The sequence below is a fragment of the Periophthalmus magnuspinnatus genome, chromosome 5, assembly GCF_009829125.3.
Source record: "Periophthalmus magnuspinnatus isolate fPerMag1 chromosome 5, fPerMag1.2.pri, whole genome shotgun sequence".
Lineage (NCBI taxonomy): Eukaryota > Metazoa > Chordata > Actinopteri > Gobiiformes > Gobiidae > Periophthalmus > Periophthalmus magnuspinnatus.
In genome coordinates, this window is record NC_047130.1 from 14,615,463 (window position 1) to 14,630,612 (window position 15,150).

General features: G+C 44.3%; 1 protein-coding gene across 19 annotated transcripts in view; it reads left to right on the forward strand.

Annotated features, from left to right (window-relative positions):
• Positions 1–617: 617 nt before the first annotated feature.
• Positions 618–15,150, forward strand: part of cast (calpastatin) — a 52,199-nt gene continuing 37,666 nt past the window's right edge. For 4 of the 19 annotated variants that reach the window (XM_055222051.1, XM_033967119.2, XM_055222052.1 and 1 more), the window contains exon 1: positions 12,373–12,608. In XM_055222051.1, the coding sequence (XP_055078026.1) occupies positions 12,531–12,608 (78 nt within the window). In that variant the 5' untranslated portion in view covers positions 12,373–12,530. Of the gene's footprint in view, positions 775–2,881; positions 3,003–3,448; positions 3,530–12,372; positions 12,609–15,150 lie in introns of those variants that run through there. The other 15 variants (XM_055222047.1, XM_055222048.1, XM_055222049.1 and 12 more) reach the window with 8 other exon arrangements.

Sequence of the window (15,150 nt, forward strand, 5' to 3'; positions counted from 1 at the left end):
AAGAGAAGGAGGACAAAGAGAGAGTTTGGTTTAGGAGTGGGGGAGTGTTCGGGTGAGGACAGAGCGAGACGAGGAGGGAGGAAGGGAACATGAGAGAGCATTGAGAGTGAAAGGAGAGGGGGAGGAATACGGGAGGGTTTGGGTCAGGACGGGGAGGAGGAGAGGAGGAGGAGTGATTGAAGATGGTGGGGAGGAGAGGAGAAGGAAAAATGCTTTGTTTGGGTGACGAGGGGAGGAGGTATGGGGGAGGAGGGTGTTTGTGTGAGGAAGGGTGGAGGAGGAGGGTGGAGGAGGAGGGTGAGCGTCAGAGCAGTGAGTCAACCGTTCCTGAGGCTGAGGGGCGTGTCGGGTCAAGCCCAAACTTTAGGCCTCCTCCTCGGCTTGTGCCCGCGTGATCATGGGGTCTACTGGTTGGGACTCTGATGCGCCATAATAAACTGATCATTTTCTGTCCGGACATATAAAAGCACAAAGCAGCACTGATGCACTTTATAATGACTCTATTTTCGCTTCATTTCTCCAAAGCTCCGCTGGCGCACAGACGTGACTCTGCCCGCGCCCGTGCCAGTGCAGCCTGCCCGCGGTTTCCTGGGGGAGGAGCGCCCGCTGCTCCTCCTCACACCGGAGTCTGACGGATATTTTGCATCAGAGATTACCGCTCGCGTTTGGGACAGTTTTTTAGTCCCACACCCCCCAAAGCCTGAACCGACCACTACTGCGAAGATGCCGCACAAGAAGAGGACGCACGGTCACCACAAGAAACACAAAGAAGAGGTGAGTACTACTACTTCTGCGTTACTCGAGGCTGGCTAGTACTTGTACTTCACATACCTTTGCAGATTGAGCTGTTGCCACGAGACTTTTACGCAGCGCTGCGGTCTCCAAGCGCGTGGAATGTGTTAAAAGTTTATGTTGATGCTAATGAGGCTTACTCCAGATAAAAGAGAGTGAGTTTGTTTTGGAAAAGTGGCGCTGCTGCAGAAACAGGACAGACATCGACTGACCTGGTTTCACCCTCTACTCCACTCCCTCTACTCCTCTCTGTCCTCTCTCTCCTCTCTCTGTCCTCTCTCTGTCCTCTCTCTCCTCTCTTCTCTCAGTGTTGTGTTGCAGACCTTATGGGAGACATGAGCTGATGTGTTGTGATTGGACGTGGCATCAGTGTGTATGTTTCTGCACTACTCTGTGTAGGCCTCCTCTCTCCTCCTCTCTCCTCCTCTCTCCTCCTCTCTCCTCCTCTCTCCTCCTCCCTCCTCCTCCCTCCTCTTCTCTCCCCCTCTCTCCTCCTCTCTCCTCCTCTCCGCTTCTCTCTCTCTCCTCCTCTCTCCTCTCTCTCCTCTCTCCTCTTCTCTCTTCTACTCTTTTCTAAGCGTGTGTTTTTTTGCAGTACTCTGTGTAGACCTGATTATGTAAGAAATGACTCAACTAAGATTCAAGGGAATTTTAATTTGGAAAGTGCAGTCAGAGTAACTGTGAGAGTAACTCTCTGAGTAACTGTGAGAGTAACTCTCTGAGTAACTGTGAGAGTAACTCTCTGAGTAACTGTGAGAGTAACTCTCTGAGTAACTGTGAGAGTAACTCTCTGAGTAACTGTGAGAGTAACTGAGTAACTGTGAGAGTAACTGAGTAACTGTGAGAGTAACTGAGTAACTGTGAGAGTAACTCTGAGTAACTGTGAGAGTAACACTCTGAGTAATTGTGAGAGTAACTGAGTGTAACTGTGCGAGTGTGAGAGTAACTATAAGAGTAACCATCTGAGTAACAGATAGAATAACTGAGAGTAACTGTGAGAGTAACTGTGAGAGTAACTACCTTGAGTAACAGTGAGAATAACTGTGAGAGTAACTACCTTGAGTAACAGTGAGAATAACTGTGAGAGCATCTCCACAAACCTGACCTTTGGCCTGGGGGAGGATGTCCACGTACTTCTTGTTTACATGGAAATGTTGTTCCTTTGTAATATTCCACAGTAGTGTAGTAGTAGCAGTAGCAGTAGCAGTAGTAGTAGTAGTAGTAGTAGTAGTAATAGTCGTAGCTTCGGCTGCTTCTACTCATAGTAGGCCTCATATTTGGTTGGTTTTTGCAGTACTGAAATGTTGAAACATGATTACACAACTTTAGTCTAATGCTTTCCTCCACACACCCAGTGGAGCTAAACTATTGTGTCTCTTTTACTTCAACTTTAGGAATGCACTATTAGAAATATTTTAAATACTTTTACACCAGTACATATTCAGTACTTCCCTTTCTGACCAATATGTAAAAACAACAGTGCCTCTTTTTAAGTTGCTAAACGTTGTGTGTTGTGTCTCCATAGCAACAGCACATAGAGCAATGTAACTTTTCCTGTGTGTCAAATGCCCTCCCACCCTCCTATATTTCTCACTGTCAGATGCCCTCCCATCCACTTATATATCCCTGTGTGTCAGATGCCCTTCCATCCTGCTGTGTCCCTGTAGTGTTAGACTGAGATGGGGCAGGTCAAATGTCTCTAGTGAATCTGCAGATGTAGTGGTGTTTCAGATGCCCCCCCCCCCCCCCCCAAATATATCAGTGTATTTCACAAGAAAATTGCTTCATTTTACGTGATAATTGTGTCAACATGTTTTTTAAACAAGAGGCAGGTGTGCCACAGAGGGGTTATTGTGTAGCGTCTGTGCGTGAGCGTGCGTGAGGCTGTGCGTGTGAGGTTGTTGGGTCGGCGCTCTTCTTTTGGGAGAGTCTTCACGTAATCCGCCTGTCTCCTCAGACTTGTTCTGATGTCCTGTTCTACTGTCACTGTACGAGACCCGTCCGTGTGTCTGTGTGCGTGTGCGTGTATGTATGTGTGTGTGCGCTCGTGCCGGATAAAAGGTGTGTAGTGCTTGCGCGCGGGGAGTGGCACGAGCTTTGGGCATGATGCAGACTCCGGGGCGGACCGACAGCTGAGCTAGAGGCAGAGCCGAGCGCAGCGCATTATTCCCGGCTTCCTCATGGCGTACGCAGCGTACTGGACGACCCTCGTGAGTACATTTCGTTCTATGGCACTTTGTTGACACTTTTACGCACGCTTTGGCACCTTAGCGCACGTTCTGGCACACACTGGCACTCCTCGTGTAGATAAAGTGCCTAGAGCGCAGCGGTGCAGCCTCGTATCTTTTTGAATGGGCTAAATTTGGCCAGAGTTGTTAGTTATCGCGTAACTGTGTCATAGATTTGCATTGGTTTTATCGCTAAAGGAGGGTGCGCCAATGTCTCCTCCCGCTTTGTGCGATAAACCAAATGATTGTTTTAGTCTAGCAAAGTCCAGACCTTTTTAAACGTGTTTAGTCCAGAGTCCAAAGATGTAGCTTTTAACTTCAGCCAAAACAAACTCAAAACAATAGAGGCACGTCCTGTTTCACCAGAACACAGAATCTTGTAATGTTTTCACCTTTACGTCTATGTGTGTGCGTGTGTCCGCGTGCAGCACGGAGGGGACCTGTTGGACGCGCATCTGCCCAGTCGCTTCTCCACGTGCTGCCCCATCGCGGTGTCCAAGTATATGCAGGTACAGACTCTCCACACACAGATGACGCTGCCATAATCCAGATGTTGTAAACACATTTGTGACGCTGTGTGTTTGTGCCTTGTTCAAAGAGGACGTAAAGTGTGACGTAACTGCGGCGTAAACGTGATAAGAGAGCGCTGGTATGTGCGTTATCTCTGTGGGAAAGATAATTGTAATAACTGAAGACAAACATAAAGAGATTCAGTGCACATAAAGGTTAAAGAGGAGAGGAGGGCGGAGAGATGGAGAGGATGGAGAGGATGGAGGAGGGAGAGAGGAGAGAGTAGGGGCTGAGGAAGGGAGGATGAGAGGGGGAGAGAGCAGGGGGAAAGGGAGGACAAGTGGGGAGAGAGCAGAGGGAGCGAGGGGGGACAGGAGGGGAGATGGGGGAGAGAGGAGGGTGGAGAGATAGAGAGGATGCAGGAGGGAAGAGAGGGAGAATGAGGAGGAGGAGAGCGAGGGAGGTGGAGGGGGTGGGGCACTGGAGAGGAGTGTAGAGTTAATGTTGAAAGATTAGTCCAACTTTTCTCTCCCAAAAATCAAAATGAGCTGTGCTGTTTATTTAAAAGTGCACACTGTAGCTTTTCTGGTTGTGGGTCCACTAGCATTCCACATCTCCATGGAGACAAGAAGGTGGTGGACCAGTAAAGTGCCGTAATACAGTTTTAAGATTTATGTATATTCTCTTGTATTATTGGAAAACTATTAAACGTTTGGCCTGACGTTACACTGAATCCTCTGGAGGAGTGAAGCAACCAGATGTAACTCTATAGTGAACTAAGGATTAAATGTACACAAGGATTAAACACAAGGATTTAATGTAGTGAAGGAGAGAGGGGAGAGAGTGAGAGGGGGAGGACAGGGGAGGACAGGGGGAGAGGTCAGATGGGGAGGCAGGAGAGAGGTCAGACAGAGAGGGGGAAGACAGGGAGAGGTCAGAGAGAGAAGGGGAGGAGAGAGGGGGAGAGAGGGACAGAGAAGAGAAGGAGTGCGCAGGGAGGTGTGAGAAATGGTGAGAGAGAGAGAGAGGAGGAGGGGTGTGCAAGGAAAGTTGAGAGGGGGAGAGAGAGGAGGAGTGAAAGAGGCAGGAGGAGTGAAAGAAGGAAGGAAGGAGGGAGGGAGGAGAGAGAGAGGAGGTGGAAGGGTGTGCAAGGAGAGGTCAAAGAAGGGGAGAGAGGAGGAGGAGTGTGCAGAGAGGGCGGGGGTGGAGGTCACGGGAGAGCGCACAGGAGTGACTGAGAGCAAGAAGAAACAAGATGAGCATTGTTACAAGATTAAGTAGTAAAGGTGAAATCTTACACGCTGCTTTAAGGTAAAGCCTCACTGTGGAACATTTCAGCTCATAAATACACCTAAAGGAATATGCAATTATTTAATTATGGATGTTTTATTGTTTACATATATGCTCCTGTGTGGTCTGTGTTTATCTTTCCATCAACAAAACCTGACATTACAACAGGGTCTAGTCCTGGTCTAGTCCTGGTCTAGTCCTGGTCTAGTCCTGGTCTAGTCCTGGTCTAGTCCCAGTTGAGTCCCAATTTTGATGAATACACCCAAAAGTCTGAACGTCATATTTATTTCTTGTAATTAGACAAACAAAAATGGAGCATCATGGTGAATTATCCTGCTCTTTATTCATATCAGAACGACCTCATGTCCCGCTGAGGTCACAGGTCAAAGGTCGTGAGTGTCACTTCCTCTAAAGGTGACGCATGGTTCAGATTTACCTTCACAGATCTATGAGGATGAAATCATGAGAGCTCCAAATAAAACACAGCAGTGAGCTGCTATAAAATCATATTTAAAACTACAGCATGACACATTTACACCAGCTCTGAGTGTGACAGCGCCACCTGGAGTTTACCTATGGACACGGCAATGTACTCACTCTTAGTGTGGTCATGATACTAAAATTCCAAACTGGATTTTGATACTAAGGAATAGACTTGATATCACGATGATTAGACAATAGAATGTCATTTTACACATTAAATGGTAGTATTTTCTTTCCTATTCCATGTGGCCTGTGTAATCCCTCAGTGGTCCATGGGTGTATACTTGTCTATGTGTCTTATACTTGTTCTGATGCAGCTCATCATCATTCTAAAGATATTCTGGAAATTTTAATACTAGTTTTTCTATTGTTTAGTATCAGATTTTCAATACTTCTGACAACACTACACACTCTTTAAGTAGTTAGTAGTAGTTAGTTGCAGTTAGTCTAAACTGCAAAGTTTAAACTAATCAAAAAATAATTACACAGAAAAGTACTGTACTTAGTTCTAGTTGCAGCAGCATTAGTAGCAGTAGTTGTTACAGTATAGTTGCAGTAGTAGTAGTATTTGCATTACACAGAAAAGTACTGTACTTAGTTCTAGTTGCAGCAGCATTAGTAGCAGTAGTTGTTACAGTATAGTTGCTGTAGTAGTAGTATTTGCAGTACTTGCAGAAGTAGTAGTCCCTGTACTAGTAGCTGAAGTAGTCATAGTAGTTAAAGCAGTAGTAGTTGTGTAGTTGTTGGAGTAGTAGCAGTAGTAGTAGCAGCAGTAGTTGCAGTATTAGTTGTAGTACTTGCAGTAGTAGTAGTTGCAGCAGTAGTTGCATTATAGTTGTAGTAGTTGTAATGCAGTTGGTCTGACAGAGTGGAGGTGTAAATCAGTGATGTAATGAGTTTAAGTATAAATAGCAGCTGTTACAACAGAGCCCCTCCCCCACCTCCACCCCCAGGAAAGTTCAAGCATCACACAAAACATGAAAACCTGAAAAACACAGAAACATCACTTTATCCTCTTGTTTGGGAGATTACACTGGACATTTCCTTATGTAAAGGGCTCTCATGTGGTCTTGTTGGACTAAAGATGTGTGCTGCCGACCGATTGGTCGACTAAAAAGGGGGCGTGGCAAAAGCTCTCAAAACTGTTCTGTAACGTTCTGTCTGACACAACCTGCACTCACAAGACCACACCTTCAGGGGGCATTTATGCAAAAACTGTTTATGCAGAAAAAAATACTAGTAATCAGTGTGTTTATATAAAGTAAGATCAAGTGTTTGAGTTTAATCAGACCTTTTTACCTTGTATGGACATTTATATATTTATATCTAGCATCTAACTTGCTAGCCATCGCTTTTCAAACAGGAAGTGAGCATGGGTGCGCTTGTGGCTCCATTGACACCAATTCACTTTCTATTGAAAAACTCTCATAACTACTAGCCTCGATGAGCTTAATTTGACTGGAGCTGAACGCTGTGGGTGATGTCACACTCACTTAGTCCACTTCTTTATAAAGTCTATGCTTTTTACTGATAAATACCAAAACTACCAACTCTTCAGCTCAGTCACTCCCTCTCACCTTCTTTCTGCTGGTGTCTCATATAAATCCTTATCATCTCAATAAAATATTTAATTGACTAATACACATTTTGGTCGACTGTGCGTACATCGACTCATTCATGGTTCATTGACTAAAGGCCCAGCGCCTGATTCTGCCTGCACCTGTTTAAGGCGTCAGAGCAGTCAGAGGCTGGGCTTTGTGCCAGTGTTAGTTCCATGTTTATCTCACCTGTTTAAGAAAAACACTGTGACAAATGACAGTTTAATCACGTTAATCTTAATCTGAGTAATCGTCTGATTCTGAATGTCTCGTCGCTCAGAGCAAGACCACACAAGTACAACAACTCTGTGGGTCCTTAAATCAGCCCTATTGTGCTTGTGTCTCTACAGTTCTCATCTCTGACACCTGTGGATCATTGATACAATTTAAAATCACAATATTCTTCTAAAACGACTAAATAAAAGAAACAAGTCCGCTGACTTCTGCGTTAGAAAACTGTGGTGACTAATAGGCATGACGACGCCCCCTGTGGATAGCTGCACATCACACTAGTACCAAAATGACTACGCAACACTGCCGAATCCTACGAGTATCACTGATTACGAAAATAAAACTGGAGAAGGAAGTGAATAGGTCATGTTTTAAGTTTTTGGCCGTGAAAGGTCATGTGTCCTCTGCATTTGACCCAGATTTAGTTCAAGTCATAGTTTCAAGAGGTGTCTGATTAGCCACAGTACTATGACTAAGGAGCTAACAATAGCATTGCACATTGATATAATGATGTCATCTTTGCCTTAAAACATAAATATTGTGAAAACAGTCAGGACTTGTTGCCAGGATCCAGAATACACACTTTTTCAGTACTTCGTGAAGATGTGAGTCTGGTCACCGGTGAATCTCCGTGAATGCACGATCACGTTTGATTCTGACACGACAAAGGGAGTGAGGACCAAACTGATATCCCCCTGTAAAAAAAACAGACATGCACGTCTGGACTTGCCAGGCATCTTGACTTGCTCCTCTCGAGCCGCTGTCTCTCTACTGCTGCATCTGGATCCTCCATTTCACACAAACTGGCCCTGAAAGTAGTTCATGTTTGATTAAATGACTGTCTGTATTTCTAACTAACACCTAATCACTAGAAACGTGAAGGTAAAAGAGTAATTTTTTTGACAAAAAGTTGGTGCTGCTGTTGTCATCTCCTGCTGCACACGTGCACTTACTAGAAATCTCTTCACATGTCTGATTCCTCCAGATTCCTGCATGGGGTTTATTTAGCACTGTTTGAGCCTGCCGTGGTCCTCAGTAAACAGTCACAAGTCTCTAAGGGTGTCCTCACACTAGCCCAATCAAACTGTGCCCAAGCACGGATAGCTCCTAAAGTGTGACACGTTTGTCCAGTTTGAGTACAAACGAACCAAGCCCAGGCACGACACTCTTCGGACTTTGGCCCAATTGAAGGAAGTGGGCCAAAGCACGGCCCAGTTTCTCTTGTACACGCACACACATGACTTTCGTATACAAGCCCTGTCAGGAGTGTTTATGTCACTCATACGAGGAAAATGGTGAATAAAATCCACTCAAAATCACATGGCAAATCCGTGCTCACCTTCAGTAAGGACCGTGGACAAACACAAGTTTTGCAGCCTCTCGCCTCTGGCTGTCCTCACTCCTCCTGCTCTTATCCACAAACTCAGTGTATCACAGTAGGACTCACATCTACCTCACTGTTTAAGAGATATTTCCGCGGGTGGCTTTATTTTCCTCCACTAAAGCGTTCACTAGCGTCCACTAACATCGCTGCGCAACCTGTAAACAAACCACACCGTGTGAGGACGTCACCGGGCCGTGACTCGGTTTGGTTGTGCAGGTGTGAGTGTGGGGCATAGAATCCTATGCAATCCTGCTTGAGCACGGCGCCTTCAAAATGCCTAATGTGAGTGTGACCTGAAACAAGCTGCTGGCCTCTCCGGCTATAAGTGTTTATAGAGAGTGTGGCCCAGCATGGCCCACCGCAACACAAGCTAAGGACACACTGACAACTGCAGGTGCTGCAGTGTGCTCAGTGACCAGTAGGGTGTACTAAAGGACACCATGATTTCAACTATGCTTCAGACAGGCAGGAGTTTAGGGAAAACAGGATTATTTGAACATATTTTGTAATTATTACATTTTATTTTTAAAAGTGATTTTTGATTTTACTGCACAAGCACTGCTGGCCTTGACTCCCCTGACCACACGCCACTCACCTATAGTATCTGTAGTATCTGTGGTATTTGTAGTACCTGTTGTATGTGTTTTATCTGTCGCATCAAAGGTTGCTTTTCCCTTATCTTTGCTAAATTCTTTTAACACATTCCTCTTGAATCTGGGGCTGGTTCTGCAGGTTTATTCCCCTCCATGACACGCCCTCCAGGTGTGTCATGTGACTCATTTGAACAGCGTGCTCCTGTTTTGTACTCAAATGTTTATTTCAGTGCATATTAATGAACATTTCTGTAAACATGGCAGAATCTCTCTGCAATATCTCTGTATTTGTATTTGTAGTTCTGTAGTTTTTCTGTTTAATTTGTGTTTTGTTGTTAAATCTTTTCACACATGGATTTAGTTCTGTTTACTTCACTATTGGGTCGCTCTTGTTCACTGCAGTTACCATGGAGACATAATGCACACATTTACAAATGCTGTCCAAAAAAAAAAGAAAAAAGGAAAAAAAAGAAAAAATACAAAATGGATTAAAACGGCACATTTTCAGGAGCCTGTGATAAATATGGTCCTGTTTAGGAATTTGATTTTCAACAAAAAGATGACAGTGACTAACTGAAAAACTATTGGCTAATGCCAGCTAGCTTGTGACTAATTTTATGCTTGAGGTACTTGTTTAACAGCACAAATCAGCTCAACAGGTGTAGTTCCATTGTGTTAAAACAAGGCTCACATTAAAGTCTGACTTGAGTAACAGCTTCAGACAGAGCAGTGCCTACAGTTGGCCTCACATTCCCAGAGAGAATCAGCTGCAGTGTATCTATTCACCTTATTCTGGACGTCACCATTGAGGTTTGATTATTTTACTTGGGGCAAATACACTCTATCCCAATACAAAGCCGTTTAAAAGCCTCCAGAAAATCTGTGCAGTGTGAACAATGAACACCTGCTGTTTTGAGCAGCGCAGACAGACCCAGGCTCACCTGCACAGACAGACCCAGGCTCACCTGGGACCCAGGTTTTTCTCAGGGCTCATGTTTGTTTGCAATTCTGATCTCCAGGTGTGACACGATTCCTCTGCTCTGACTAATGAGCAAAACAATTAAAGGGTTTTACTGCTACACCCTGAACATGGCTAACCTCACAGGGAATCCTCTGCTCCACCTGACCCTCTCCTATGAATTATCCTCTTCTCTTCTGCATCCTCTGCTCCACCCTGCTGCTATCTGCTCCTCTGGCTCTGCTCCTCTGGCTCTGCTCCTCTGGCTCTGCTCCTCTGGCTCTGCTCCTCTGGCTCTGCTCCTCTGGCTCTGCTCCTCTGGCTCTGTTCCAGTTGATTTGCTCTGGTTCTGTTCTTACCTTCTCCTGTCTGCTCCTCTGGCTCTGCTCCTGTCTGCTCCTGACTTGAGTATTATTAGAAGAGGACATTGTTGAAATTCTTGTAGTAGGTGAGGTGAGTCTTACATAAAGACTCTGGTCTGGTCTTGGACTAACCCAGGTCACTAGTTGCATGTTTCTGCAACTGGTACTAGAACTGCTGCTATTGCTACTACTGCCAATACTACAACTGCTAATACTACTACTACTACTACTACTACTACTACTACTACTATTATTCCTGCTACTAATATCACTACTACTACTGCTACTACTATGGAGAGCAGAAGGAGGGAGGACTCTGAACATCAAAAACAAAAGTGAAACTTATAAAAATGTTGTTTCACCATTTTCAAAACAATCAAAGGTACCATTTTGTGATGGTGATGTAAATATGTTTAGACTCTTTAATACCTCACAGAAGTTACACAGGAGATAAAGTAAAAGAAGTAAAATACCCCTCTTTATAGAGATTGTGCTTAGAATTAAAATGCATTATTTAAAACACAGGGCAGGGCATCTGACAAAGAGGAGGCTCAGGAGAAGTGGAGGAAAGTTCAGTTTAGTGTTTGTCAAAGACACTCCCCGAGTCTGAGTCTGTGCAACAGAAACATGCAACACTGTCCTTATACTGACCCCAATGAACATGGGTTTAAACTGGGGCTAAAGCGGGGGCAAAGCGGGGCCAAATGCGGGACCAAAGCGGGACCAAAGCGGGACCAAAGCGGGACCAAAGCGGGACCAAAGCGGGACCAAAGCGGGACCAAAGTGGGACTAAAGCAGGGCCAAAGAGGGACCAAAAGGGGACCAAAACGGGACTAAAGAGGGACTAAATTGAGACTAAACCGGGACCAAAACAGGACAAAAACGGGACTAAAGAGTTACTAAACCAAGACTAAAAAGGGACTAAAGCAGGTCTAAAGCAGGATTCTAAAGCCGGAGTAAAGTAGGATTCTGAAGCAGGTCTAAAGCTGGAGTAAAGCAGGATTCTGAACCAGGTCTAAAGCTGGAATAAAGCAGGATTCTGAAGCAGGTCTAAAGCAGGACTAAAGCACGGTTCTGGCTCAGACCTGACCTTGGTCCTGGAGGCTAAAACTTTTAATATGAAGAAATGCACCAGTGTTTGTTTTGTAATAATGAGGAGGACATTAACCTGCAGCCCCACTGTGCAGGGCCAGAACATGAGTGTACAGAGTCAGGGAGAAAATAAGAGCGAAGAAGAGGGAGAGGGAGGGAGAGAAAGAGAGGGAGGAGGCAAGAGAGGGGGAAAGGGGAGATCTGGAGGTGTGGTGTAGGTCTGTGGTCATAAATCTGCTGTACAGGTCAGAAAAGAGCTCTACACATGGACGTAGCATGGAGGAGTTTTTAGAAAGGGATTATGCCTCTCTGTGTGTCAGATGCCCTTCCCCTGTGTCGGATGCCCTCCCTATGGTTCAGATACCCTCCCTGTGTGTCAGATGCCCTTCCCCTGTGTCAGATGCCCTCCCTATGGTTCAGATACCCTCCCTGTTTGTCAGATGCCCTTCCCTTTGTCTCCATGAAGTCTTATTCTGTGTAAACTACAGGTTTACTGTAGAGGTCTAAACTACAGGCTAATCCTGTAGTTTAGACCTCTACAAACATGTTCTGAAACGTGGGGGATTCTTGGATGAGTTTAAAGTTCAGATTTCAGTCTCTCAGATGTTTCAAATGTGACCTGTGAACTCAAGTCTAGATTAAAAAAAACATAAATCACAAATATAATCCTATTCACATTGTAGACCTGGAGAGGAGACAGACCCTTCTTTGATGATTTCGTCTTCTGTCCCTTTAATATCGACCCCTCCCACTTTCCACATAACCATGCCCATTTCTCCATATAAACCCGCCCACACACACACAAACCCCACCCTCTTTCTTCTTAGCCCCGCCCCTCCTCCTGTTCATGTGTCTGTGTACTGTGTGATAAGGCACGCTCACTCCCTCTGCTCTGAATCCTGAGCTCCAGTCTGGTCTCTGGTCTGGTTTTCTGTCTGGTTTTGGATCTCTGGTCTGGTCCTGGTTTAGTTCTCGGTTCTTGGATCTTGGGGGGGATCTTTCTGCAGACATGGGGCAGATTATCAGCTGGTTTCGAGGCTCCAATCCACGGGATGAGCCAGGTCTACGAGACGTCTCTGTAGTAGAAGTGAGTCCAACTTTTACGACTGAACCAGGACTGAACCAGGACTGAACCAGGACTGAACCAGGACTGAACCAGGACTGAACCAGGACTGAACCAGGACTAAGCAATGATGAAACCAGGACTAAAGTAGAGTCTAAACCATGAACTATACCAGGTCCATATCAAGTCTAAACCGGGTCTTAACTTGAAGTAAATCTGGACTTAAGTTGCACATGCTTTGCTTTTCAGATGATGAATAAAACTAGGGACTAAACCAGGACTTAAGCAGGACTTAATCTAAACTTGGAACTCCTCCTGAGCTCAACAAGTACTACGTCAGGTTTAAATCCAAACTGGGACTTCACTGGAACATCTGTCGACAGATGTTTTGATTCAACAGGATTTAGCCTAATCTAGCAATTTGACCAGGACTAAACCAGGACTGAACCAGGACTGAACCAGGACTGAACCAGGACTAAACCAGGACTAAACCAGGACTGAACCAGGACTGAACCAGGACTAAACCAGGACTAAACCAGGACTAAACCAGGACTAAACCAGGACTGAACCAGGACTAAACCAGGACTAAACCAGGACTAAACCAGGACTAAACCAGGACTAAACCAGGACTAAACCAGGACTAAACCAGGACTGAACCAGGACTAAACCAGGACTAAACCATTACTTTAGCATGACTAAACCCAGTCTTGGCTTGCCCAGTTTTGGATGTTTTTCGTTGACTTGATTCTTGGCTTGTCTCCAGCTCTCTGCTGCTGGAATGTTGTGTCCCGTCCTCCCATTTTCTCTCTCTGCTCTGGTTGTACATAGAGTCCTGCAGTAGTTCTACAGTAATACTACAGTAGTACTACAATCAGAGTACTTTCAAGTAATGCTTGTACTGTGTTTGAGTTACAAGAGTTTAAAGAGTCTTTGTTCCGTTGTCATTATGAGGCAATACAGCAGGGCGTGGGGCAGCCAGAGGTTATAGCTCTGCCCTGCAAGAATGTGCACGATACAAGTACTTGAAGCAGTATTCAAGTACACAAACTAGTATCTAAGTCCATGAAGTAGTATTAAAGTCCATGAAGTAGTATTAAAGTACATAAAGTAAAAGCACAATAAGTACAGGAGAAGTACAAGTACTACTTCCCTTATGCTGTGCTGTATCTGTGGGGATATGGATACAGTCTGACTGACTTCATTATGTAGGATTCAGAATGATGACAATTTCAGACTGTTGCCATAGCAATTATCAACAAAATACTGCATGTTTTGAATGAGGAAATGGTCCTCAAATGTTGCATATGACAGGAAGCTGAGCCACATGAATATGTCTGTTTTGAACATTTTTACTAGTCCTGTACTATATTTACTATGTTTGCTGTATATTACTACTACTACTACTACTACTACTACTACTACTACTACTACTACTACTACTACTACTACTACTACTACTACTACTACTACTACTACTACTACTACTACTACTACTACTACTACTACTACTACTACTACTACTACTACTACTACTACTACTACTACTACTACTACTACTACTACTACTGATACTACTACTACTATTATTGCTACTGCTACAACTACTACTGCAAGTGCTATTACTGCTACAGCTACTACTGCTACATATTCTGTTACTACTGCTATTACTACTACTGCTATTACTACTGCTGCTACAACTACTACTACTGCTATTACTACTACTACTACTACTACTACTGCTACTACTACTACTACTGCTACAACTACTACTACTCTTTCTGCTGTGTTAATGCAGTAATACTCATATTAAGCCACACTTGACCTCGTACTTTAAGTGATGATTGATCACTTTCTCTGGAGCCTTCAGACAGGTATCTTAAAATAAAAATAAAAAATACTGCAGTGTGTTATTTGTATTTGTGACAGTGTCTGTGGTTACGCGCTCACTCAAAATCTCATTATTATTAAAACAACATGTAAAGAGCCAAATCATCTAATGTCTCTGTGATCACAGAATCCCTCTGACACTCACATTAGACTGTGCTTTACAGGTCAATTAAATCACATCCAGAAATCAGATTATAATCAGATTTTGGTGTGCACATCAACAGTACAGTTCTTCACTGCATATTGTACTTCATACTTCATATTCCCTTGCTCTGGTGTCTATAGTTGTGTTGGATGTTTTCAGCTCTGTGTGTACTTCATGCAGTACTTCACACTGCATGTATTTACTTCATGTTTCTCTGGTGTCTGTAGCTGTGTATTTATGTGTTGTGTGAGTCTTGTGTTATCAGTTGTGTGTGTGTACTGTGTATAGGTTCTGCATACAATACTTCATACTTCATATGTTTCCCTGCTCTGGTCAGTGTGTGTACTTATTCCTGTATATTGTATTTCATGTTTTAGTAATCTGCTCTGGTGTATGCAGTTGTGCAGTTGTGTATTTGTGTAGTTGTGTGTTATCAGTGTGTTTGCTGTGAGTTACTGAGCGTATCACAAGTCACAGAGGTTGAACTTTGGACTGTCTCTGAGAGCAGCAGTTATACAGTACTGGTGCACTCTG